General features: G+C 45.4%; 1 protein-coding gene across 11 annotated transcripts in view; it reads right to left on the bottom strand.

The window, feature by feature from the left end:
- Nucleotides 1-23,336, bottom strand: part of TENM2 (teneurin transmembrane protein 2) — a 1,017,264-nt gene that overhangs the window by 180,339 nt on the left and 813,589 nt on the right. For all 11 annotated transcript variants that reach the window (XM_007171390.3, XM_007171391.3, XM_057541632.1 and 8 more), the window contains one exon: nucleotides 7,253-7,448. In XM_007171390.3, the coding sequence (XP_007171452.2) occupies nucleotides 7,253-7,448 (196 nt within the window). The remainder of the gene's footprint in view (nucleotides 1-7,252; nucleotides 7,449-23,336) is intronic.

Raw genomic sequence — 23,336 nt, 5'->3', positions numbered from 1 at the left:
TCTCAAGTAATGCCTTCAAAGGGATCATTTTGGAACTTTTTCATGTTGATTTGGGTCTGCACAGAAGTAGTCATACTCTTTTAAAATTATGATTATTATTAACCTAATTTTGCCTTACATTCAGATAAACACATTTAGACTTTCAGGTTCTGAATTACTAAGATGATCAAAAGCCACTATGCCCCAAAGATGACATGACACAGTCCTCGGGGAGTTGGGGACATTGGCTTGGTGATATGCATGAAAGACTAGGAAGTCTAATTGTCCCTAATGGAGTCACCTGTGAATGGTAAGGGAGGTTTTCCTTTAAACCGAATTTCCCATTTATTCCCATTCTGGACTGAAAAGCCAAACCACACCGTAGTGCTTTCTTTCTATAGTGCTTCACTTCTCAGCTCTCTTCTTCCAGAATCCGGGTGTGGTTGGTTTCTGGCACTAGGGGAACTCAATCAGTGTACCTGCTTTTTCAAAATCAGTATCAAGCCAATTTATTTTCTTCTTCTCCTTTTTTTTTTTCTTTGGCTTCGCTGCGTGGCTTGAGGATCTTAGCTCCCTGACCAGGGACTGAACCCGAGCCCTCAGCAGTGAAAACACAGAGTCCTAATCACTGGACCGCCAGGGAATTCCCAAGCCAATGTCCTTAGTGTCTAACAATTATCACTGCAGGCTCAACTCCTTGAGGTTGGCAGAATAAAGGTGGGCTGAGAAGCATCCAAGTGGCTATTGATTTGTTTCATCTATTCATCTTCCCTTCCTTCTTTCATTCAAAAAGCATTAGGTTGAATCAGACGAAGTAGCTGCTTTTGCAGGTCAAAAGTCAGCAATTTCACATGATGTTAGGAGACAATTTGCCATGGGTGTCTTGTGCTCCTGAATGTCTTATGAGCAGAGGCACTGACTCCTTAGCTCTGGACTATCTTTTTTTTAAAGGCTGTCTGTATAGTGAACAGCCTTGGGAGATAGAGACAGTGTCTGCCTCCAGAGCAAAGGGCAAGTTTACTTAGTATCCAGTATAAATAAAGATAATGTCTCCCTCTGGAGAAAAGAATGAGTAGGCTCACAGCCCATTTGGAGACTCAAGGATAGTAAATTCAGAGTTTCTCTCCTGTCATGTAACCCACTGCCTGTGTAGGTAACACCTGGCTCTGTTTGTGTTGCCCTGTGGCAACTGGGGCTTGGAACTGGCACATATGCTGATACTGTGGATATTACATTGTTCTGAGGAATACAGTCTTTTGTCTCTGACCCAGGAGCACCTCCTCTTCTGATAACATCTATGAGACTGTGGCCGGCTCCTGTGTCAGCTGACAATGAGGGTGAGATCTCAGACCTGCCACAGTCCTTGACATAGGGTTTACTTTATTAACTGAGCAACTGTTATATGCAAGGCACCCTACAAGGCACTGGTGAATACAACGGTGACTAAGACAGACACAGTCCCTGCCCTCACAGAACTTCCACTGTCATAGAGAACACAGGCCCAAAAAATTACCAAATCAAATAAAAATTGTGATATGTGCTTTGAAGAGAATAGGATACTGTGATAGGGACTAAGAGGAGGAAGCTACTGAGAAAGGACAGTCAGGGAGGGCGTCTCTATTCTATGCAGGGGACATATAAGGGTGCTGGAACAGCCAAGTGAAAAGGGAGGTGAAGAGTATTCCAGGCAGGGGAATTCCCTGGCGGTCCAGTGGTTAGGACTCCATACTTCCACTGCAGTAGGCCGAGGTTTGATCCCTGGTCGGGGAACTAAGATCCTGCAAGCCTCGCAGCATGGCCAAAAAAAAAAAAAAAAAAGCAAGCAAGAAAGAGTATCCCAGGAGTATCCCAGGCAGAAGGAAGAGCTGATGCAAAGGCCCTGAGGTGGAAAACAGCAGAACTGAATCCCACGTGGCTGGAGGGTAGCTACAAAGGAAGAGAGTGACCTAAGATGAGTCTGGAGAAACCCAGATCATCTAGGGCCCTGGAGACCATGTGGATGAGTTAAATTTTATTCTGGGACCAATGGGAGCAAATGAAAAATTTTAAACATAAACATGACATTATCCAGCTTGCATGTTCAGAAGTCACTCGGACAGAAAGTAGAGCTAGATTCTCAATGAGCATCTGGGTCTGGGGATGGTTTGGTAGAAATGGACATGGCCGAGGTCAAAGCTCCCTGTTCTCCAACCTAACATCCTCAGAGATAGAGCAGCGAAGAGAGGAAGCTCTTTGCTACCACAGTCCCAGGGAAAAGGACTAAGGCCTTTGCATAGGCTCTGTGCTGGGCTGGAAGGCCTCCTTGCCCTTTAGCTGAGGTATTTATCCTTAAGTCTCAGTTTAGAAAACATTTAGCTTCTAGGCCTCTTCCTTCCCTACTGCCCTCAACCTGGGTTTTGTACCCTTTCCTCTGTCTTCCCCTAATTCCTATAATTGTCTTTTTACCTATCTGTCTTCTCTCATCAAGCTCCATGAGGAAGAGACCAGATCTGAACTGATCACCCAGGTATTCTCAATGCTTGGCACACAGTAGGTCCTTGGTAAATAATCGTTGAAGTGTGTGTGTATGTATGTGTGTACGTGCACGCATCTCAGAGGGTGGGAGAATCCAATATAAGCAAAAACTGCAGTGAAGAGTATGTTTCATTCAATTTCCCCAGGTCTTTTTTTAAAATTAATTTTTATTGGAGTAGAGTTGCTTTACAATGTTGTGTTAGTTTCTGCTGTACAGCAAAGTGAATCAGCTATATGTATACATATATCCCCTCTTTTTTGGATTTCCTTCCCATTTAGGTCACCACAGAGCACTGAGCAGAGTTCCCTGTGCTATACAGTAGGTTCTCATTAGTTATCTATCTTATGTATAGTAGTGTATATATGTCAATCCCAATCTCCCAATTCATCCCACCTCCCCGCCACCTTGGTATCCATATGCTTGTTCTCTACGTCTTTGTCTCTATTTCTGCTTTGCAAATAAGCTCAACTGCCTCATTTTTCTAGATTTCAAATATAAGTGATATTATACGATGTTTGTTCTTCTCTTTCTGACTTACTTCACTCTGTATGACAGTCTCTAGATCCATCCACCTCTCTACAAATAACTCAATTTCGTTCCTTTTAATAGCTGAGTAATATTCCATTGTATATATGTACCACATCTCTATCCATTCATCTGTCAATGGACACCTAGGTTGCTTCTGTGTCCTGGCTACTGTAAATAGTGCTGCAATGAACATTGGGGTGCATGTGTCTTTTTGAATTATGGTTTCCTCAGGGTATATGCCCAGTAGTGGGATTGCTGGGTCATATGGTAGCTCTGTTTTTAGTTTTTTAAGGAACCTCCATACTGTTCTCCCTAGTGGCTGTATCAATTTACTTTCCCACCATGCCACCCGCCCCACCCAAGTCTTGTCTCTGAAGCATTTCTACAGTTTTTGAGGAAAGAAACAGTTATGTAGTACTGCTGAAATATAGAAGGAGCTCACCTCTCTCAGCCCCCTTTTTCCAACACCCAATTAAATATTACTCTTGAAATCTTATCAGCTTTCCTTTTTGTCAACCTGGTCGGACTTTTGTTGAGGAAACAGGGCAGGTGATGAGAGTTAGCCCAGGAAATGGGATTTTTATACAAGTGGAGGCCAGCCTCCCCGAAATCTGCACCGTGCTTCAAGAATGCCACTCTGTTGTACCCTGAGATGAAACTCATTTCTGAAAGCAGGCTGCTTCTCTCCAAAACACAAAAGACATCCCTGAGTCAAAGGTATATTTAGTGTGATGGCTGGTCAACACCCATCTAACATCCTTCCTTCTGTTTCATATCACAGGGGCTTCCGGCGCTCCTGGCTGCTCTTGACGGAGTGTGCTCCGATAATAGATGTGTGTGGGAGGATCTCTGAACCAAATAAAACACTGCACTTTTCCCTACATTTCAGGCCAATTACTATCATTGCTCTATCAAGATGTCTGCCCAACTATTAGGCCGATTACCTTTGACTTTCTCTTTAAGCTACAGTCCAGAGAAGAGAAATCCTCTGGGGAGGATTGCTATTCCCAGCTCCGACAGGCGAATGAGGGTAATGGCCTGGGGGAAGGGCATCTCACTACCACCGTCTGTGTCCATGCGGATAAAGGCAATGGAGGTCAGAAGCCATTATTAGATAATATGGCCCCCAGACAACTTGCTGTGTGGAAGGGGAAAGGGATTTATTTGGCTAGAATCCAAAGCAATCCAGTGGTTAAGAGCACAGGCTCTGGGAGAGTTTGAATCCTGACTCCACCTCTTACTAGCTGTGTGTGACCTTGGGCAACTTGTTTAACTTAGCTCTGAGTCTGGGCTTCCTCAACTGGAAAACAGAATATTGGTAGTAATGACCTTATATAACTACTCTATGGGTTAACTGATCTAGTCCCCAGAAGGGCCAAATCCAGGAGCTAGTACATGGTCAGCTCTCTATAGATGTGCCGTTGTTACTGTTTTTGTTATTAACCATTCCACTGAGTCTTTATAGACTCCAGCTAAGCCAGTTGCTGTGTGTGGGGTTTGCTGTCATGTGTATCAAGCCTTTGCGTTTAAACACAAGGCGAATGCATGGACCTGGAGATTGTCATACTGAGTGAGGTCAGTCAGACAGAGAAAGACAAATATCACATGCTATCACTTATATGTGGAATCTCAAAAAATGGTGCAAATAAACTTATTTACAAAACAGAAATGGAGTCACAGATGTAGAAAACAAGCTTATGGTTACCAAGGGGGAAAGTGGGGGGGATAAACTGGAAGATTGGGATTGACATGTACACACTACTACATATAAAATAGATAACTAATAAGGACCAACTGTATAGCACCAGGGAACTCTACTCTACTCTGTAATGACCTATATGGGAAAAGAATCTAAAAAAGAGTAGATATATGTATATATATAACTGACGCACTTTACTGTACACCTGAAACTAACACAACATTGTAAATCTACTATACTCCAATAAAAATTAGAAAAAAAAGATTTACAAAAAAATTTTTTAAAAAAACACACAAGGTGACCAAAAGGATATCATTTCCCATCATGTTCTTAAGCAAAAGATTGTGCTTTATCCTACCGTCTCAAACTAGTTCTAAATGTGTTGCCAGTTTCTTTCTTTTGCGATCTGGTTTTTATCCTTTTACTTTTTTTTTCCCCCTCATTGGTACATAACATGCTCCTGGGAACTTTCCCTAACGGTGGAAGACTTCTCCAGTGACTTTCCTGATACAAAGTTTATGCCATTAGTGTAGAGCAGGGCTTGGCAAACTTTTTCTGTCAAGTGACAGAGAGTAAATATTTAGGCTTTATGGGCCAAACTGTCTCCACTGCAACCACTCAACTCTGTTGTTATAGCTGCCACAGACAATTTGTCAACAGATGAACGTGGCTGTGGTCCAATAAAACTTTATTTATAAAAATAGGCAGTGGGCCAGACTTGGTCCATGGGCTCTGGCATGCCAAGCACTGCTTTAAAAGGAGCATTTGGCTGACCCTGTTAGGGCCAATCTTTCCTTAACAGAGGGACTAAGCATTAACTTCAATGCTATGGTAAATACCAAATCCTACCTAATTTTGTCCCATTCTGAAGTTGTGGCTGCCACTTGAATTTCAGGTTCTCTTTCAAGAATCAGGGAATCCTTCAGAGCAATCCATGAAACCAACAGGGAAGTTCTTAACATGCAGTCAATAGAAAAACAGCTGTACAAGATGAGCTCTTAAAAAATCATCAGCTTTCACGAGTGACTACCAGCTCCATTCCAGACAGGTTCCGTACCTGAAGTCACATCATCCCTCCCTTCGGAGACATGGTCATTACCTTCCCACAAACGATGAATCTGAGGCTCAGGGAGTTTAGTAACTCTCCCAGGTAGGATGTGGGAAAGAAAAGGTAGGATTTAATCCTGGATCAACCATCTTATCTAGGTTTCTCTAGTGAAACTTGAGGTCCACAGCTAAACGCTGCTGGGACAACATGGCGTTGCAGAAAGGCAATGAATGAGGCCCAGAAGTCCATGCCATTTCCACCATTTCCATATCTTGGGACCCTGAGGGACTCAGTTTCCTGAACCTCAGTTTATTCCTCTGTGAAATGGGTCTAACAGTCTGCCCTGATTCAGAGAGGATCAGTTATTATCATTAGTAAGAAGATTAAAACCTAATGACAAAATAAATGTTATGAAAATTATTTAGAGGTGATATAATTGTTAAAATTCTTAGGGGGCTTCCCTGGTGGCGCAGTGGTTGAGAATCTGCCTGCCAATGCAGGGCACACGGGTTTGAGCCCTGGTCTGGGAAGATCCCACATGCCGCGGAGCGACTAGGCCCGTGAGCCACAATTGCTGAGCCTGTGCGTCTGGAGCCTGTGCTCCGCAACAAGAGAGGCCGCGATAGTGAGAGGCCCGCGCACCGCGATGAAGAGTGGCCCCCGCTTGCCGCAACTGGAGAAAGCCCTCGCACAGAAACGAAGACCCAACACAGCCAAAAATAGATAAATTAAAAAAAAAAAAAAATTCTTAGGGCTTGCTTTAGAAAACCTCATGAAATAGTCTCAAAATAATGGCCCTCTTATAGGTTTGTATGCACATATAAGGGGAAATTTTGGATAAAATCTTAGCTTTTCCCCAACGGCTACTGAAAAGGACTGCTATAAAACATGCCCCAAATGACAAGTGCTTAATTAAAGCTTTTTGAGATTTACCAATTTGGGAACAAAGATATGATTTCTTTCTTATGGTTATATCCTTTTCCTGATTTATTTTTCAGGTTTTTAAAAAAAAAAATTTAGTTTGAGCTTTCCTTGATTTTTGAGAAAAATTGTGACCAGACACAAATGGTCAGTATTTACTGGCTGTTTAGGGATTTATACCTGTAACTTATTTTATTTACTCCTTACAGTAGCAGTATAAGGAGGGACTGCTTGGTTCTATTTTACCATGAGGAACTGAGGCTGACAAAAGTCCAATGATTTGCCTAGGTTGTGTGGCCAGGGCTTGAGCCAGGTGGTTGGACCCAAGCTCTTCACTGCAACTCAATCCCTGGTACTCACAGTGGCTTTTTCATGATTTAAGTAGCATTCATATTTTAATCAGGGCTAGTTTTAGGTGGATGATACTATGAACCCTAAATTAAGGATGCTGGTTTGGTCCCCTACACAGCAGGACCACCTTGGAAGACGTGCCTTCAACAGAGAAGCCAGACACTTCCATCCTTTCCTTCATGACATATCACCTCAGAGATCCCGTACCTACCTAAGACTACAGTGTTGAAGGAAACCATCTCTTTGTCTTTGCCGTCATTGTAGAAGGCCAGGTGCCACAGGCCCACATCCAGGTACTGGACAAACACGGCTTCGTTTTGAACCAGGGTCTGTATGCTCCGGCGTTCCCTGGGTGACTCGACCACGCTCCATTTCTCCTTCCCGTCCAGACGCTCCATGAAGTCATACTGGGAAAAGAAGACAGCATGTGACACAGGGTGCAGACCTGGTCCCATAACAAGCACCTTCCCCTCCAGCCCCATTAGTTAACTGAGAGATACTTCTGAGTACATTTTACTATAAGCGCATTTGACTATAAGTAAAACAAGAGTCACGAAAGTTGTAATAATAACAGTCACCATTTATTATAATTGTTGCCAATAGTTTTATGACTATAAGGTCATAATCTCTTTTCAGCTTTTATGTTACTTTTTCTGTGTGTGTGTGTGTGTGTGTGTGTGTGAGAGAGAGAGAGAGAGAGAGAGAGATGGGTTTTTGCTCCAGTCCCTACTGGGGTGTTATAGAATACATAGCATATGCCAATATAACTTTTTAATAATTCCCCCAATTCTGAATTCCAAATTGCATCTGGCACTCAAGGGTTTCAGGTAAAGAATTATGAACCTATGTTACCAGATACCATTGACTGATCATTCACTAAAGGAAGGTGGTATATCAGAGTAGTTAAGAGAAGAGGGCTAAGGAGTCAGACTACCTGGGAGAGAACCTGGAACTTTTTAGCTTCACCTGTCCCTCCCTCAATTTTCCCATCTGCAAAACTGGAAATAACAGTACCTATGTTATAGGTTGTTGTGAGAAATAAGATCATATTGATAACAGTGCCCGGCACAAAGCAAACACAAAATACACGTGAGCTGTCATCACCACCACCATCGTCATCCTCATTTCGTTCAACTCTTGCAAAACCCCTGTAAGATCGGCACTATTTGTATCTTATTTTACAGATAAGAAAACTGAGGCTCAGAGAAGTCCAGCAACGTATCAAAAGTCACCCAGGGACCAAGTGAGCAAGCAAAAATTTGGACCTAGATCTGTTTAGGTGCAGTGCCCTCACAGTGCCTGGCCTCCCATCGACCAGCAATTAACTATGAAACTCTGTTTCAATGGAAACCAGGCTCAGAACTGGAAGCAATCAGTGGGAGACAGAGTGGTGGGTGAAGGCAACCAGGAATGGGGTGAGGGGAATGGGAGAGCAAGTGTGATCCAAGGGGGCCTGTCCTAGGGAATCGTGAAATCCTGCAGCAGGCAAGTGGGAGCCATAGAAGGTCCTTGAGCAGTGACTGACGACATGATGGGAGGAATGTTCTGAGGAATTCATTTGCAGGCAGCCTATGAGATGTTCTAGAAGAGGGAATGAAAGGAAGCAGAAAGACCAGTTAGCAAGCGATTGCAGAAACCCAAGTGTGAGGTGACAGGCGTCTTGATTAGGACAGTGAATGAGAAAAGGGGACAACTTTGCAGGAACATTTCTAGGGAAGAGAGGACAGGGCTTGACCATGGGCTGGACAGAGGGGATGAAGGAAAAGGCAAAGAGGGCACCCATGTTTCTTACTTGTTGATGAGAAAATCAATAAGACCCCAGTAGAAATGCAATCATCTTGCGAACTCTTGCAAGATCATTCCACAGGAAAATCATTTGCACCGTGACTTCCAGAGAACATTCAAAGTGTAGGTCTTTAGCAGATAAAAACCACCACTGTGGGATTAAGCTCTCTCTCACCACTTTCCCCGCCATAAAAAGGGTTATGTGGGTTACTGACATCCACTGTAACCCCTTTCACGAACGTCAAAGAATGAAACTCCAGGAAATCTACTAATGTGACTTCCTCATCAGCAGAATTGCCAGTTTTTCCCATCTGAAATGTGATAATTGAAACCAAAAGAGTCTATAAGCTTAGGTACAAAGGTTTTGCTGTCAGACAGACCTGGGTTTGAATTCTGACTGTCATTTGCTACTGTTTGAAGTTAGGTGAATCTTTTACCCTCTTCCTGGTTTGCATACTAGGGAATAATAACACCCATCTTTTGGGGATGTTATAAGGATGACATGAGATAATGCTTAGGGCAGTGCCTGGAAGATAATAACCATTTTATTAAGTACCTTGTGACTCTGAGTCACTTATTTGCAAATCACAAGGATCGCAGAAGAGAAGCACATGGTTCTAGTTTTTGTATTTGGGGGCCTGGCAAGGGACGTTGTGTAGGAAGTGGAAATTTCCTCCATCTCTCAGGAAACGAATGTTTGTATTTAGCTCCCCTCTACCCCATAGCCCGTTGGTTGCAGCTGTCTTTATGGGATAAAATAAATGATTTGAAGTGATATGACAAACCGATGCTCCTTTCGGAGCCCTTTGTAACCAGAGCATTTGTTCCTTAGCAACCTCGTAAATGTCAGACTACCCAGACCCATGTCTACAAACTGCTGTCAGCCAGAGGAATGAGTGTAACTTCCTTGGTGCTGAGGTAAGAAGGATATACTTCATTTGGGGTCCAGGTTATCACCCCCATGAGGAAAAGTTGGGGGAAGGTGATTACTTGCATGGGGCCATTGCTCATTATTAATTTGGGCATCAGTCATCTCTTGCTGAACTGGCTGCCCAGCCCAGGGGCACAGAAATGGCTTAGGACCAGCAGCAGTGCTTGCTGTCCAACCAATCAAATGACTCTGGGAAAAGGTATTTGTCAGAGGAGAGGGAGGACATCTATTTTGGCCGGCTCCTCAGAGTCCCTCCATGGAAGTATGGAGGGCAGTTTTCATTTTAGGAAGAATCTGTGAGCCAAGGTCACTGGGACATGTGGGTCTGAGGTGTCCCAATCCTGTATCTCTTTGTTGTGCTTTATTTTCTTCAAAGCACTTATCACTCTCTAAAATGATATAATGTTTTTTAAAAAAAATAAATTTATTTATTTATTTTTGGCTGCATTGGGTCTTCGTTGCTGCACGCGGGCTTTCTCTAGTTGTGGTGAGCGGGGTCTACTCTTCGTTGCAGTGTGTGGGTTTCTCATTGTGGTGACTTCTCTTGTTGTGGAGCATGGGCTCTAGGAGCACGGGCATCAGTAGTTGTGGCACGCAGGCTTCAGTAGTTGTGGCTTGCGGGCTCTGGAGTGCACGCTCAGTAGTTGTGGCACACAGGTTTAGTTGCTCCGGCGGCATGTGGGATCTTCCCGGACCAGGGATCGAACCTGTGTCCCCTGCATTGGCAGGCGGATTCTTAACCACTGCACCACCAGGGAAGCCCTGATATAATGTTTTTATGTTTATTGTCTGTCTACTCAGAAGAACATAAACTCCAGGAGGGCAGGGATTTCTTCTGCATGGTAGAGTGGTTAAGACTGAGAACTTCGGAGCTAGACTGCCTGATTAGAACCCACGCTCTGCTGCTTACTTGCTGTGACACTTGCACAAGCTATTTCAATTCTCTGTGCCTCAGTCTCCTTATCTTTAAAATGGGTATAATTTCAAAACATAATAATAATACAGCAAAACACTGTTGTAAAGATTAAATGAGTCAAAACATGTAAAGTGCTTAGAACAGTCAGTACGCAGTATATGGTAAACACACCTTGAAAGTTTCTGCTATCGTGATGATAATTCATTGCTGTGTCTAATTCATCTTCAGCAGAGTTTGATCAATAAATATTTGTAAAATATCAAATGCATAAAATACTGAATCTGTAAATGAATTCCACTGAAAGGAAACTAAGTTGCAATGTACTGAAGGTTTTGTCTCCAGTAATAATCACCTGCCCTCCCTTGTCTTCTAATGTGCTTTCCTGAATAGGAGAGAAAGGGGCAGAGTTACAGGCAGCAAGCCTCAGTCATGCACCACCAGACATGCACATGATGGACGTTGTGGCCTAAGGAACCTGTGCATGCCTATAGATCATCAAGATTTGAGAGGTGACTTTAGAGGTGACATTATGACTTCACCTTTTCAATTCTCAATGGAGGGACTTCCCTGGTGGCGTAGGGGTTAAGAATCCCCCTGCCCATGCAGGGGACAGGGGTTAGAGCCCTGGTCCGGGAAGATCCCACATGCCGCGGAGCAACTAAATCCGTGTGCCACAACTACTGAGCCTGCGCTCTAGAGCCCATGAGCCACAACTACTGAAGCCCGCGCGTCTAGAGCCCGTGCTCCGCAATAAGAGAAGCCAGCGTGATGAGAAGCCCACGCACTGCAACGAAGAGTAGCCCCTGCTCGCCGCAACTAGAGAAAGCCTGTGTGCAGCAACGAAGACCCAACACAGCCAAAAAGAAATAAATTAATTAATTTAAAAAATTCTCAATGGGATGATGGCCAATGTACACTTTCTTTCTTTGGACTTTCTTTGCTCCATTGCTTGTCTTCCTTCTTTTCCTCCTTTGACACTGTTCCTTAGTGACCACTGTGGCAGAGATTGATGGTCACTGTCTGTATCAGTGTCTTGTTCCCTTCCAGCTTCCTTGCTTTTACGTGGGAGCATGTGACAGTGTTCCCGTCAATGGAACATAGGCTGTGGGATGAACTCCGCTTCTAGACCCTGCCATAAAAGTTCTGTGCCATCTCCTGCTTGCTCGCTCTCCCTCCCTATCTGCCTCGAGAGAGAACCAGAGTTCTCTTGAAGCCCAAGATGATGGAGTCACAAGATAGGAGTGGCCTGGACCCTAGATTAGCACTCGGAGGGAAGCCAGAAATACTGACACAAGCAAGCGATAAAACACTTACTAAATGAGGCCACTGACACAGAGAACGGGGTAGTGGCTACCAGAGGGGAAGCGGGGTGGGGGAGCGCAAAATGGGTGAAGGGGGTCAACTGTATGGTGATGGATGGAAACAAAACTTTGGTGGGGAGCACACTGCAGGGCATACAGAAGCTGAAATACTCGGATGGCCGAAAAGTTCATTCGGTTAATGAATACGTTTTTCAGTAAAGTTCTTGGTGAAGATGAAAAATGTGTCTTATTTTTACTTAAAATTGAACGAACTTTTTGGCCAACCCAGTATAATGTTGTACACATGAAAAACAAAATCAAGCTACCGACATGTTGAGGCTTATTTGTTATTTCAGCGTAGCCTTCAAGATTTCCTGACCTCATGCTTCTCTTTCTTCCTGGTTCACCTCCCAAGATGATAGTAAAGTGCCAGCAAATGTTTCCATTTCTTCGGGGCGGTGGGAGAGAATCACCCAGGAGGGCAGCATCTTTTGTTGGTCAAGCTCCAACCTATTACGTGTAGGGTGTCTATCTATCCCAGTTTGCCCAGGGACGTCCTAGTCTCCATCTCCCGTTGCTCCTTTCACTCTTGAGCGTGCTCTCGTTTGGAATATATAGTTACCCTCCTCATAGGTTAACATACACCAAGCAGCGTCACGTAGCATCGTTCACGGCTGCTATAACCTGGGGAGGGTGGGAGGCTAGAAATACAAGGCGGATCAAGCCAGCCAAATGTAGAGACCGCTTTCCAGGGCAGGGAGAGGAGGAGCTCAGTAGGAAGCTCGTCTGCATGGAGGCCCTCTGGTTCGGGAGAGCCTCTGCTCTCTAGGAAGCCTAGACGGCAGCCTGACTGACACTAGGAGAAGTCCATCTTCCAAGAACTCAGACCCTGGCCAGAGTCGCTTTCTCACGCCCCAGCACTGGGGATTGATAACTCAGGCTTGGCACCAGGGACATCTGTTTCCTCAGTTCCAGGATCCCATCACGATCGATTCCAGGCTGCTTGGAGGACCGTGCCGTGCTTGAAAGACTAAGAAGGTTGCTTCCTAGCACGTTCTGTCTAATAGATCGGCAGAAAGCCTTGGAAGAGGATTAGAAGGCACGTGACCCAACCCCGATGGGGGATGTGTGCGCACAGGCTGCCTGCAGGGCCAAGTCCGTCTCTCAAGGCAGCTGGCCTCTCTTGACCAGGCAGTAAGGTCACCCAGAGGGTGACAGCGCCATAACCCCCGATAAACTCCCCCTCTCTCACCAAAGTTCTCTTCTTTCCCTTGGCCTCTGAAAAACAACCCATGTTGGCATGCAATGTGAGGGCTGTGCCTTTGAGTCACCAGTCACACCCCAAAGTGGCATGAAAACACAACTTTTACGAGCACTTGAGGGACAAAGAAAGAAACCACAGCAAATATTTGATCCAATTTTCAATCTGCCCCCTTCTTGGCAGAGACCAAGGAGGAGTGGTAGTTAAGATAACTTAGTGGGTTTCCAGAGGAGCTGGAGGAGACAGCAGAGGGGGCTGCACCGTTGAGCAGGGCCTGTCACTTTCCCAGAAGGGGAAGCGTCCACAGGCAGGGAGCGTGCAGCTGAGAGATGCTTCTGGAAGCCACGCCAATACACACCTGCCACAGAGGGCAAGGTTAAAGACAGATGCATCGCCCTTCAGGAAGATGTTATTACTGGGTCCAGGACCCTGGGAAAGCGGGGAGGGGGGCGGGTAAGTAAGTTTATTGCTATTTGGACCCCCTGCTCGCTGAGGGCCCACGTGGACAGGAGCAGCGGCGAATGCCGACATTTCCCGCGGAGAGCCTGCCGCGCCCGGCTCCGCGCTGGCTGCATCCCCAGCCTCCTGATGTCTCATGTTGATTCTGCCTCAGACGGCAGGGCACACGCAGCAGTCGGCTGGATGGCAGGGAAGCAGCATGTGTGAGTGAGGGCTGCTCGAAGCCACATGACCACAGAGTCTCTGGTGGCATCTGGTGACGAGTGGCAGTGGTGGGTCGCTCCTGGGGGCCTGTGCATCTCTTTCCGCCTCCAGCTAGGCCCGTGGCAAAGTGGGTCTGGCTGATTCCTCATTTAAAGCTCTGCACCACCTCTTTTCTCTCCTTCAAAGGGCTGAGTGCTCCAGGAAGCGTGGAAGGATGAGAGCGGTGGGCCGTGCTCCGGTGGGGGTGGGAGGCTCCCTTCCTTCCACGTGGCCTCGCTTGTCATTTTCAGTTCCTACTTAGAGTGTCCAAGTCAATTCATTAGACGCTGACTGGCCCAGTGTGGGCACTGCTGGGCTGTCTGTCCCCCCAGCTATGCGCACGAGCCCCTAAGCTTCTGGGAAGGAAACGGCACCTATATTTGCAGACTGTAACAATCATCATGCTGGGCTCCATCGTGAGGATCAAGCAGCCCGAAGACAGAGAGGAACCAAACACGATTCCTTACAATAAGGAGCAGGGGAGACTATATCTACATAGGTGCAATTCTTGATTCTTTCATCACACGTCCTCTTGCAGTGGCGGAAAACGTAATCATCAAAAATAAGAAGTACCTATGCTTTTTTCTAGGCACTTGCTATGTGCCAGGCATAATGGCAAAAGCTGATATATGGTATCTCATTTCATCCTCCCAGAAATCTTATTCTCCTCCCCATTTCTCAGGAGAGGACAAAGGCTGCTAGAGAAGTTAAGTAACATACCCAGGGCCACTGACTGTGGTTGGTGGCCAAGCGAGGACTTGAACTTGGATTTGCATGAGTCTTAACGGTGGGAGGTCACCTTAAGTTTTCCAAGAACCTGGCTGTAGCTTCCAGCATAGCTGGTGGCTGGCCTGGTTTGTAAGTTTCCTAAAGATGCCAGTGAGCAGAGAAGGGGGAGGAAGGCATAGCCCAGGAGTGCTAGCGTCAGACTTGAGCAGAGTGGGTTGGGCACCTGAAGACAGAAAGATGGACCACTGGAGAGGATGCAAAAAGAGGTCAAGAAAGTTCTGGATGGTTTTGCTGGGTGCTGGCCATACCTGGCCCATAATTTCCTCTTGCCCACCTCCAAACTTCTCTCTCCTTGTGTTCCAGCCACACTGCTCTCCTCTCTGTTTCTGGAATATGCCAAGCTCATCCCAGCCTCAGGGCCTTTGCACAAGCTCTTCCTCCTGATCTTACAGCTGCCTGCTTTTATACTTTTTCTTTTTTTCTTTTTTTTTTTTACAATTTATTTCTTTTCTTTATTTTATTTTTATTTTAGTTTTGGCCGCATTGGGCCTTAGTTGTGGCACACGGGATCTTCGTTGAGGCATGCGGGATCATTCATTTCAGAGCAGGGTCTTCGTTGTGGCGCGCAGGCTTCTCTCTAGTTGTGGCTTGCGGGTTTTCTCTCTCTAGTTGTGGCACGCGGGCTCCAGGACGCATGGGCTCTGTAGTTTGCAGCATATGGGCTCTCTCATTGAGGCACACGAGCTCAGTAGTTGTGGCGTGCAGGCTTAGTTGCCCCGTGGCATGTGGGATCTTAGTTTCCAGACCAGGGATCAAACCCTTGTCCCCTGCATTGGAAGGTGAATTCTTTACCACTGGACTACCAGGGAAGTCCCCAGCTGCCTGCCTCTTGTCAATATTGCCTGCTTAAACACCACGACCTTAGAAAGGGCATCCCTAACCACCCATTCTAAAATGCTTCTATCACTTCTCCTTTTCTGTCCTCAGCAAAAACTCATCAAAAACTCTTTGAAAAAAACCTTGTCACTTATCTGCTAATTTATAGTCCATCTCACTACTCTTGAACACAAACTCCTTAAGACTGGGAGACCTTATAATAACTATAAATGGAATATAATCTTTAAAAATTGTGAATCACTATGTTGTACACCTGAAACTTATATAATATTGTACATAAACTATACCTCAATAAAAAAACCAAACAAACAAATAAATAAATGTTAACCAGCTTTGAATCCAGAAAAATAAATAAATAAATAAGTAGGAGACTTGTCTGTTTTATTCCACATGGTATCCCCTGGGGCCTAGAGCAGTGCCTGGCACGTAGTGGGTACTCAGCAAAGATCTTGACTGAATGTATGAAAACCTTTAGGCCCAAAGGAAATCATACCCAGAGTGAAGTGTACACCAACGCAGTGGAATTTGGTGATACAACTACTGAAAGGACATACCTCTTTAGGGAAAGTTCTTAGGAATTTTTAGTAAACTCTATACAGTTTTCCTGATTTTTGTTTGCTAACTGCTTGGATGATACTACGAGGTAACATTTAATGAGGCCAGGCACTGTTCTAAGTGATTTGCATGTACAATCTTATTTAATGCTTATAATAGCCCCACTGAATATAAATCACTATCCCCACTTTGCATATGAGGAAACTGAGGCACAGAGAGGTTACATCACTTGCTCAAGAGTTGGTAAGTGGCAGAACTGTGCTTCACACCCAAGCAGTCAGCTTAGGAGAGCGTGTCCTGAATCCGCTGCATTCCAGGCCACTACACTGAATAAACAGGCAGCCAGAACGTGGTGCTGGTCAGCCTTGCTCATATGGGGAGATCAAGGTTTACCTTCCTGTCTTTGGGAAAGAGAATCTATGTTATGTGTCAGGGTAGGAGGGCCTCTGATGACAGAAAGGGGCTCCTAAAGTAGCCTGCAGGACTGCCAACAGAATCATACTCAGGACCCAAGTTGCCTTGTGTTTTGGATTCCATTTCTCTGACCTGGAGTATCTCTTCCCTCTTGAGAGGCTGTGCTGGTAAGACAAAGACAGGTGCCTGTGATTCAGGGGGTACCCCGCCCATCTGTGATGAGGTGGAGACATTTTACTAATCTTATTGGGGGAAAAACTGTTCTTCAACACACTGCTTAAGCAGAAAGCAAGAAACCAAGGAACGTGAGGGCAGGCGGGACTTTTCTGGGAGAGACAAAGGAAGACATCTTTGGTTACTGGAAATAGGGAGGAATCTAGAGAGAGGTAAAGGGAGGGGAGGAGACAGCAGCAAGATGTTGGGGACCACCCAGGCCACAATGTGGCCTCTTCCTGTGACCCCTCCCCACACTCCCAAATCCAAGAAATAAAAAAAGAGAAAAAAACCAAGGGAAATTGTTAAGAGCCTTGATGTGATGAAATTTCTTATGGAAACCAGCAAAGAGAGAGAGCACCATTCCTGGATATCACAGGGCAAGAAAGCAGAGATCAAAAGATGCAAGAGGAAGAAGCCACAGGAACTCAGAAATCCTGGGCAGGACGACAGGGCACAGACACATTAAGCAGGGAGCCCCAGCTAACGTTTGGTTTCCCTCGGAAGGCCTGAAGGTCTCTAGATTGGGTTCATAGGAAAGAAAGATCCGAAGCCCAGCTTGCAAGCCTGTGTCTTGCCCAGGCCTCGTGCAACAGGGGAAAATGAATGTAAAACTTGGTTCCATCAACAAACACTGAGCACCTACTATGTGCCTGGCCCTGCTCTGGGCCCTGGGGATCCAGCAGTGAATCATATAGCCAAGGTTCCTGCCCTCTGGGGGACTGACATTGCCTTAGGGGAACAGAATGCCAGGGAGTGATGAGGGCTATGAATAAAAAAGAGCAAACCAAAGACAACCCAAATGCCCATCAACAAGTGAGCGGACAAACTGATTATAGTGTAGCCATACAACCGGATGTCTACTCAGTAATAAAAGGGATGAGCCACGGATACACACAACAACATGGGTGAATCTCATTGGTATTATGCTGAGTGAAAGAGGCCAGACACAAAAGAGCACAGGCTACCCTGTTCATAAAACTCCAGGGAAGACAAATCTAACCTCTAGTGACAGAAAGCAGATCAGCGGGGGGCTGGTATGAGATTGGCATGGGGCCCAGGGGAGCTTCTGAGGGGTGGCAACGTTTTATATCGTGATTGTGATGGTGCTTACTCAGATAGACACAGTTTTCACATTTTAGGAATCAAACTGTACACGTAAAATGTGTGCATTGCGTGGCTAGTCAATTATAGCTAAATTAAGTGGACCGAAGCCAAATAAAGCAGAGTATGGGGATAAAGTATAAAGGAGTATCCAGTTTTAGAGTCCCTTGTCGGGAAAGGGCTCACGGAGGGCATGGTGTTTGGGTAGAGGCCTGACAAAAGGAAGGAAGGAGCCACCTGAATATCAGGGAGGAACATTCCAGAAAGAGGGAACAGCCAGTGCAAAAGCTACGAGACAGAATGAGCTTGGCATGACTAGGGGAGAGCAAGCGGGCCAGCACCGCGGAGTGGAGGGAGTACGGACAAGACCGTGGGTCTGCAGGCTGCAGAGGGAACCAGCAGGCCGCGGGGATGGATGTGCCCACTGCAGACCACAGTGCTGTCAGCCCTGGAGATGCGGCAGGGAACCCGACAGGCTTTGCCCTCAGAGAGCTGGCATTCTAGAACTTCAGAGTTTCCTTTCAGCGTGATGGTAGCCCGATGGAAGGTCTGCAGGGATGGATACTCTGACGAACGGTTATAAAAGATGAGACCAGACCCTCTTTTTGTAATAAAAAGAGAGCTTCTCACCTGGTGTGTTCACTGGGTCTGGTTCCCCTGAGGGCCCTCTGGGCTTGGCAGGGGCTTTGGCGGTTTGCTGGGTGAAGATAAGCAGCCGATGGGTCCTGCCAAGCCCCACCCCCTGCCCACCAACTCCGTTATCAAGCCTAAAAGTGTGGTTTTCGAAGGAGTATGTTTCGAATGTCTGGGAGGGGATGGGGGGAATGCAGGGGGAATGAAAAATGAATAGAAAAGGATCGACTGTTACTGCTAAAGAATGTTAGCACCAACTCTACTACTATGGTGAGATCCCAGCACCCCTCCTTCTCAGAGGTGTTTCAGAGCGGGATTTCCATGAGAAAGACGGATAAACTTTATCATTTTTTTTCTGGCCACACCATGTGGCATGCTAGGATCTGACCAGGGATCGAACCCCGTGCCCCATGCAGTGGAAGCACGGAGTCCTAACCACTGGACCACCAGGGAAGTCCCAACACGGATAAACTTTAAGTAATAATGCCAGGCCAGGGCAAGGCAGGGACAATGCATTCCCTGGTAGGTGGCCCTTCCTTCTTGGGAATTCTTAGAGGGGCCTAATGCCAGTGCCCGGCAGCCACACAAGGGCCAGCTCTGCCTTGCCCACTGCTGCAGCCCCTCGACACACGGCACATAGTAGGTGCTCAATAAACGTTGGTGGAGTCCAAGGTTATGGCCTGCCTCTGATAGAATGATGTATCTATCTGAAGACAGGGTCTTCTTGGGAGATTGACAACCCTCTCCCACGAAATTTTCGAGATCAGGGAGAAACAGTTGAAAACCCTAAGTCCTGATCTCCGATTTTCAAGACTTCCCCTCAGTACATAAAAAGTGTGTGTTCCCAGTTTCAAGGGTAATTCATAGCTTTGTGGTGTTTGACCACTTTTTTCCTTTTATTTAACGTGGATTCCTAGCAGGGGCTGTGTACACGCTGTAAATCTGCAACAACTCAATCCAGGGTCACAGCTACTAAACCTCCAGAGGGGCTGCCCTCCTTGGTCCCTCCTGGCCTTGTAAGAGCCAGTTCTGAAAGGAAAAGCTATGTCCTCTTTGGTAAGTGACGGCTAAAGAAAAGCACCGTTTTTAAAAAAAAGGACAATCGATATGTGAACCTTCAACACAGCCCATACAAGAGGGGGATCTTCACTGCCCTCGGCTTGGAATGATCTTTCCCTCTCTTCCCTTTCTCTTTATCTGCTTAACTCACCTTCTAAGAGTCAGCTCGGGCAGCATCTCCTTCAGGAAGCTGCCCTAAAATCCTGCACAGGTTAGAAGTGGTGGCCTATTTCCATGGTCTTAAACTACCTGTACCCAACTCTTTAGCTAACATTTGATGAGTTTATCATACAAGGGACAGGAACAAACTTCATAAATGATACACGGCATTGACTTTGAGAAATGTACAACAGAATAGCGCTAGCAGGATACACGTTGTCCATCCCTCTCCCAGCCCACGAAGAGCTGGGCTCGGGCTGGACAAGACTGGATGTGCTGTGCAATGTGCCCCAGGAGAGGCACCCCGATCCCCTGCCACCTCACATATTTATAAAAGGATGGAGAGGAGACAGGAATCCTGAGTTGTTTCCAATCCTTCCAATCCTGACCGAGTTGGAAGACTCTGATCTTTGCAATCTGGATAAGAGTCTTGAGGAGGACCAATGAAAACTCAGTTTGCAAAGCAGCGCTGGTTTCTGCCAGAGACCTTGCCATTTTCACCCTGTAGAGACCTCTGGTTGCTAGGTTACCTGCGAGTGAGCGGTAAGGGTTATAACCAGCCAGACTGATCGACTGATCTCCATGGGGTGCTTACTATTTCCTAGGCATTATCTCATTTATTCTCACAACAACCTGATGAGGTACAGCCCTCATTTTACGGATGGCAAAGCTGAATCTAGAGAGCCTCATCCACAAACCTCCAGCTACTACAGAGCAGAGATAAGATTCAAACCCAGACCAAGCTGATTCTGGAACGTCAGTTCTAATCTTCCACCCGGTACCGCATCTTACGGCTCTCCCTACGTGATGCTGCCATTGTTGCCTAACTTGTCAGGCCCCTATCTTTTTAAATGCCTTTCATCTCTGCATCCCCAGTACTGACATTCAGTGAATATTTGCTGAGCACATGAATGGACTGATTTCATATTTCGTCTTCCCACAAGGTTATGCCCTCATCATGCTGCCTTTTGATCCAACCCAGGAGAAGGGTGGAAGGTACTGCTCTGAAGACCTAGTCAGCCACAGTGTGTGGGTCAAGTTCAGCAAAAGTGATGAACATCTCAAGGCTATTCCAAGATGTGCCAGAGCTCTACCACGAGGTCAGAAGAATGGAGGTTTTCACCTCTCAGTGCCTTGCTGATGTGATTTCTTATTTACTGCACATTCCCATTTAATTGTCTTTAGACAGTGGTTTATCAACAATGTCACACTTGGCTCCGTGCCCTCCTCAGATCAATAGGAGGGTCTTATGTGGGCTGCTTGTGAAAATAAATCAAATATATCACTGAGGAGAGAGAGTAAACTGGGAACGTGCCCAGTCACAAAATGCCTTCCCAAGCACAAAAGCGGAACAGAATCGTGGGCACTGGTGGCTTCTCTCACAGCTGGGCCTAAACCTTTCACCAGGCTGCACTGTGACCTTGGGCAAGTTACTTCAACTCTCTGAGTCTCTGCTCTCTAATCCCTAAGATGCGGATAGTAAAATTTCCTACCTCTGAGGGTCATTGTGAGTCCAGCCCAGCTCACAGTAAGCACCAGATCAATATCAGCTATCCTTATGGCTATTGTTATTGTTATTTTTATAGAAGTTTGACATATTGTAACTCCTTTATGCTAGCTATTCTACTCTTAAGAATTCATCATAAGGAAATTATTAAAAACTAAATAAATATTGAGCCGCATGAGGTGCTTGTATATTTCAGAGATTAATCCTTTGTCAATAGCTTTGTAGTATAGTCTGAAGTCACGGAGCCTGATTCCTTCAGCTCCGTTTTTCTTTCTCAAGATTGCTTTGGCTATTTGGGGTCTTTTGTGTTTCCATACAAAAACAAACAACCCAATCCAAAAATGGGCAGAAGATCTAAATAGACATTTCTCCAAAGAAGATATACAGACTGCCAACAAACACATGAAAGGATGCTCAACATCACTAATCATTAGAGAAATGCAAATCAAAACTACAATGAGGTATCACCTCACACCGGTCAGAATGGCCATCATCAAAAAATCTACAAACAATAAATGCTGGAGAGGGTGTGGAGAAAAGGGAACCCTCTTGCACTGTTGGTGGGAATGTAAATTGATACAGCCACTATGGAGGACAGTATGGAGGTTCCTTAAAAAACTAAAAATAGAACTACCATACGACCCAGCAATCCCCCTACTGGGCATATACCCTGAGAAAACCATAGTTCAAAAAGAGACATGTAGCACAATGTTCATTGCAGCTCTATTTACAATAGCCAGGACATGGAAGCAACCGAAGTGTCCATCAACAGATGAACGGATAAAGAAGATGTGGCACATATATACAATGGAATATTACTCAGCCATAAAAAGAAACGAAATTTATTTGTAGTGAGGTGGATGGACCTAGAGATTGTCATACAGAGTGAAGTAAGTCAGAAAGAGAAAAACAGGTACTGTATGCTAACACATATATATGGAATCTAAAAAAAAAAAAGAAAAAATGGTTCTCATGAACCTAGGGCCAGGACAGGAATAAAGACGCAGACACAGAGAATGGACTTGAGGACATGGGGAGGGGGAAAGGTAAGCTGGGATGAAGTCAGAGAGTGGCATGGACATATATACACTACCAAATATAAAATAGATAGTTAGTGGGAAGCAGCCGCATAGCACAGGGAGATCAGCTCAGTGCTTTGTGACCACCTAGAAGGGTGGGATAGGGAGGGTGGGAGGAAGACACAAGAGGGAGGGGATATGGGGATATATGTATACATATAGCTGATTCACTTTGTTATACAGCAGAAATTAACACAACATTGTAAAGCAATTATACTCCAATAAAGATGTTAAAAATTTTTTTAATCTATAGAATGAGTTATTTTTGAGGCATTTAAAATGAGTTTATGGGGGCTTCCCTGGTGGCGCAGTGGTTGAGAATCTGCCTGCTAATGCAGGGGACACGGGTTCGAGCCCTGGTCTGGGAAGATCCCACATGCCACGGAGCAGCTGGGCCCGTGAGCCACAATTGCTGAGCCTGCGCGTCTGGAGCCTGTGCCCCGCAACGGTAGGGGCCGCGATGGAGAAAGGCCCGCGCACCGCGATGAAGAGCGGTCCCCGCACCGCGATGAAGAGTGGCCCCCGCTTGCCGCAACTGGAGAAAGCCCTCGCACGAACCGAAGACCCAATACAGACAAAAATAAATAAATAAATAAATTAAAATGAGTTTATGGAAGAATATTCAAATTTAGAAAGTTATTCCCTACTTATCATTATGCAAAGAATCAGGGTAAAAAGGGTATGTATGGTATGATCCTATATTTGTAAAAATGATTACTGTATGTGAACAGAAAATATACTAAAAGTGTTAATGTTTTCTATTTTTCCTATCATTGTCATAAATTCTTCTTATAATGAGAAAACCACAAATAAAAGTTATCTTTTAATAAAACAGTTGGAATTTGTTTTGTTTTGTTTGGGGGCTTGTGGGGTTTGCATTATGGATGTTTTGAAAAACATGATGGTAGCTTATACCATTTCTTTGTGCCAGCCCAGTTGTAAGTGCTTTATAAAGATTACCTCGTTTACATCTTACAACAAGGCTATGAATGTTTAATATTATTATCTCCATCTTATAGATGAAGTAATCAGGGCACAGAGAGGCTGAGG

The sequence above is a fragment of the Balaenoptera acutorostrata genome, chromosome 2 (assembly GCF_949987535.1).
Source record: "Balaenoptera acutorostrata chromosome 2, mBalAcu1.1, whole genome shotgun sequence".
In the NCBI taxonomy this organism is placed as follows: domain Eukaryota; kingdom Metazoa; phylum Chordata; class Mammalia; order Artiodactyla; family Balaenopteridae; genus Balaenoptera; species Balaenoptera acutorostrata.
The sequence above is the reverse complement of the archived record's forward strand: the minus strand, read 5'-3'. Positions and strand labels throughout refer to the sequence as shown.